Here is a 4205-nt window from a genome sequence, read left to right on the forward strand (position 1 = left end):
TTTTTTTATAACAATTCTCAAAATAGCTGCAAGAAACTCATTTCAAAGTTTGCACGTCAAAAACCAGGCGTTGGGAAAAATGCGTTGGTGGAAAAGTGAAATAAATTTGACGGTTCTTGATCGAAGTTTGGGGTAGAGAGAAAACCGAAATAAATTTCCTCCAGAGTTCAATCATTTCCATTTATAGAGAGAGTGGCCTACGCCCAACGTTTTATTTCATCAATAATAAAAATTATGTGATTTCACCACCAAAAAAAAAATTAACAAAAAAAATGCAATTCAGAGACTCGAGAGTCACACAAAAAATTGTTTACCATGCTATTAAAATTTTTGTTTTGCATTATTTTTTTTCATGATTTATCTTGAAAATGAGAAAACTTCAACTAGTCGATGTTCATTAAACTGAAAAGTAATAAATCGATTCAGTTGATGTCTCCTCGTAATTGGGTTGCTTTCGAAAAAACCAACTAAGTCTACTAAATTAACAAGAAAATCAGCACTTGGAAACTCCGATAATTAGGACTCGATCCTCAAGGAGGCACACGATATTAGCTTCCAGACCTGAAAAACACCCACTCGCAAATTTTATTTTATTCATTTTTAACCTTGACGATGTCAATTACCTACCTCCATTATCTACCTCTCAACAGAAATGAAACATTTCCCACTTTGTTATGTAATATAGTATTTCAGCACTAGAGGCTGTTTTTTATGAAAATTTTCAAAAGTGTCATTTTTAACCTTTGCGATGTCATTACCTACCTGTCGATAAAAATGAAACACTTCTCACCTCGTTATGTAAAATACTATTTTAGCATTAGAGGCTGTTTTTTTATGAAATTTTTCAAAAATGACATTTTTAACCTTGCCGATATCTGTTACTTAGCTCCATTACCTACCTTTTGACAGAAATAAAACACTTTCCATCTCGTTATGTAATATAATATTTTAGCATTAGAGGCTGGTTTTTTATGAAGTTTCCAAAAGTGACATTTTTAACCTTGGTGATGTCATTACTTACTTCACGACAAAAATGAAACACTTACCACCTCGTTATGTAATATAGGATTTCAGCATTAGAGGCTGTTTTTTCATGAAATTTTCTAAAAGTGACATTTTTAACCATGGCGATGTCTATTACCTACCACTATTACTTATCTCTCAACAGAAATGAAACACTTCCCTCCTCGTTATGTAATATAGTATTTCAGCACTAGAGACTGTTTTTTATGAAAATTTTTAAAAGTGACATTTTTAACCTTGGCGATGTCATTACCTACCTGTCGATAAAAATGAAACACTTCTCACCTAGTATGTAAAATACTATTTTAGCATTAGAGGCTGTTTTTTTATGAAATTTTCCAAAAATGACATTTTTAACCTTGCCGATTTTTGTTACCGAGCTCTATTACCTCTCGACAGAAATAAAACACTTCCCATCTCATTATGTAATATAGTATTTTAGCATAGGAGGCTATTTTTTCATGAAATTTTCTAAAAGTGACATTTTTAACTTTGGCGATGACATTACTTATTTCACGTCAAAAATGAAACATTTGCCACCTCGTTATGTAATATAGGATTTCAATATTAGAGGCTGGTTTTTCATGAAATTTTCCAAAAATGACATTTTTAACCATGGCGATGTCTATTACCTACCTTTATTACCTATCTCTCAACAGAAATGAAACACTTTCCACCTCGTTATGTAATATAGTATTTCAGCACTAGAGGCTGGTTTTTCAAGTAATTTTCCAAAAGTGAAATTTTTTTCCTTGGCGATGTCATTATCTACCTCTCGACAGAAATGAATCATTTGCCACCTCGTTATGCAAAATACTATTTTAGCATTAGAGACTGTTTTTTAATGAAAATTTCCAAAAATAACATTTTTAACCTTGCCGATGTTTGTTAGCTAGCTCTGTTACCTACCTCTAAAAAAATGAAACACTTCCCACTTCCTTATGTAATATATGATTTCAGCATTAGAGGCTGGTTTTTCATGAAATTTGCTAAAAATGACATTTTAACTGTTACCTAGCTCTATTACCTACTTTTATTACCTAAGTTTCGACAAAAATAAAACACTTTTCACTACGTTATGTAATATAGTATTTCTGCATTGGAGGCTGGTTTTTCAAGTAATTTTCCAAAAGTGACATTTTTTACGTTGACGATGTCATTACGTACCTCTTGACAAAAATGAAACATTTTTCACCTCGTTGTGTGATATAGTATTTTAACATTAGAGGCTGGCTTATCAAGAAATTTTTCAAAAGCGACATTTTTAACTTTGAACATGTCCTTACCTACTTCCATTACCTACCTCTTGACAGAAATGAAACACTTCTCACTTTGTTATGTAATATAGTATTTCAGCTTTAAAGGCTTGTTTTTCATTAAATTTTTCAAAAGTGACATTTTTAATTACGGCGATGTCTATTATCTATCTCCATTAACCTCTCGACATAGATGAAACACTTCCCACCTCGTTATGTAATATAGTGTTTGAGCATTAGAGGTTGGCTTTTTCCAAAAGCGACATTTTTAACCTTGGACATGTGGTTACTTACCTCTATTACCTACCTCTTGACAGAAATGAAACACTTCTCACCACGTTACGTAATATAGTATTTCAACAATGGAGGCTGTTTTTTTAAGTAATTTTCCAAAATTGACTTTTTTAACCTTGGCGATGTCATTACTTACCTCTCAAGAGAAATGAAACACTTGCCACCTCGTTAAGTAGAATACTATTTTAGCATTAGAGGCTGGTTTTTCATGAAATTTTTCAAAAATGACATTTTTAAGCATGGTGATGTCTATTACCTACCTCTATTACCTATTTTTCAACAGAAATGAAACACTTCCTATTTACCTTGGTAAACCTTGATACACTTTCCAGTTTGTTATGTAATATAGTATTTCAGCATTAGAGGTTGTTTTTTTTATGAAATTTTACAAAAGTGACATTTTTAATTTTGGCGAATGTCTGTTATCTACCTCTATTACCTACCTCAGAAATGAAACACTTCCCACCTCCTTGTGTAAATTACTATTTTAGCATTAGAGGCGAGGTTTTCAAGAAATTATCCAAAAGTTTAAACACGCAATTTACAATACGTAATGTTGACATTTCTAACCTTGGCGATGGTTGGAAATTGTCTCATTACTAACCTTCTGTTATAGAAATGAAACACTTTCCATCTCGTTATGTAATATAGTGTTTCAGCATTATTTTCCACATTTTTTCAGGAATGCTGCACCGAAGCACCTCGTCTCGTCGCCGACGAGCGTCCCGAAGCACTGCTTCGTCGCCCCAAACCCGGCCTTCTAGATCTGCGGGTACAAGTCCCGGTCGACGCGCAAGCATCGCAGTTTCACCCGTTGACAGTGAAAGAGCCTCCAGGAACACCCTAGCACCCGAAATAAACCGAAGTCCTAGACATAGTATCATTCCTGACATATCCCTAGATTCCCAATTTCCAGAACATGAAAATCTCCGAAGTCCTAGACACAGTCTAGCACCGGACGTTTTAAGCCCTAGAAATAGTTTAGTCCCGGAAACGTCAAATCTGCGAAGTCCAAGACATAGTTTAGTGCCAAATGACACTTACTCGCGAAGTCCACGTAATAGTTTAGTGCCGGATGCTGCGTTAAGTCCACGAAATAGTTTAGTGCCGGATAGTTTTAATCGAAGTCCTAGAAACAGTCTAATTCCGGAATCTAGTCGAAGTCCTAGACACAGTATAGCGAATTTAGCACCAGAATTCAACCGAAGTCCTAGAAATAGTCTCGTTCCGGACTCGAACAGAACCCCACGGACGAGTTTAACACCATCTGAGTCCACAATTTGGCACAAAGAAGACAAGGAGAGCAACCGAAGTCCAAGAGGGAGTATTGCCCCGGAAAGTCTTTGTGTTAGAACAAGTCCGCGAGGAAGCATAGCGGGGGAATATGTAAGTGATAGAAGTCCCAGGGGGAGTATTGGGCCGGAAAGTGTCGGCGAAAATAGAAGTCCAAGAGGAAGCATTGCTAGAAGCACGCTGAATGCGGAGGATTGTGGACGAAGTCCTAGGGGAAGTCTTACGTTGACTTTTCAGGAACCGCCGGCTAATGAACGCCGCTCCAGTGCTGACAACCCTTCCGGTGAGTTAGAATTCAAAAATGTAAAAAATAAAAATTAAAGGGGGCGAGCGGCTTCG

At 35.8% G+C, this 4205-nt stretch overlaps 1 protein-coding gene across 1 annotated transcript in view; it reads left to right on the forward strand.

Moving 5' to 3' along the window:
* The window catches only part of LOC123007731 (peptidyl-prolyl cis-trans isomerase CYP95-like), an 86041-nt gene that overhangs the window by 62412 nt on the left and 19424 nt on the right, over positions 1-4205 (forward strand). Inside the window, exon 3 of the mRNA XM_044403150.1 lies at positions 3256-4149. Within this exon, the coding sequence (XP_044259085.1) occupies positions 3258-4149 (892 nt within the window). The 5' untranslated portion in view covers positions 3256-3257. The remainder of the gene's footprint in view (positions 1-3255; positions 4150-4205) is intronic.

The sequence above is a fragment of the Tribolium madens genome, unplaced genomic scaffold, assembly GCF_015345945.1.
Source record: "Tribolium madens isolate multiple individuals breed KSU strain unplaced genomic scaffold, Tmad_KSU_1.1 Scaffold_3;HRSCAF=73;Tcas5.2_LG2, whole genome shotgun sequence".
Lineage (NCBI taxonomy): Eukaryota > Metazoa > Arthropoda > Insecta > Coleoptera > Tenebrionidae > Tribolium > Tribolium madens.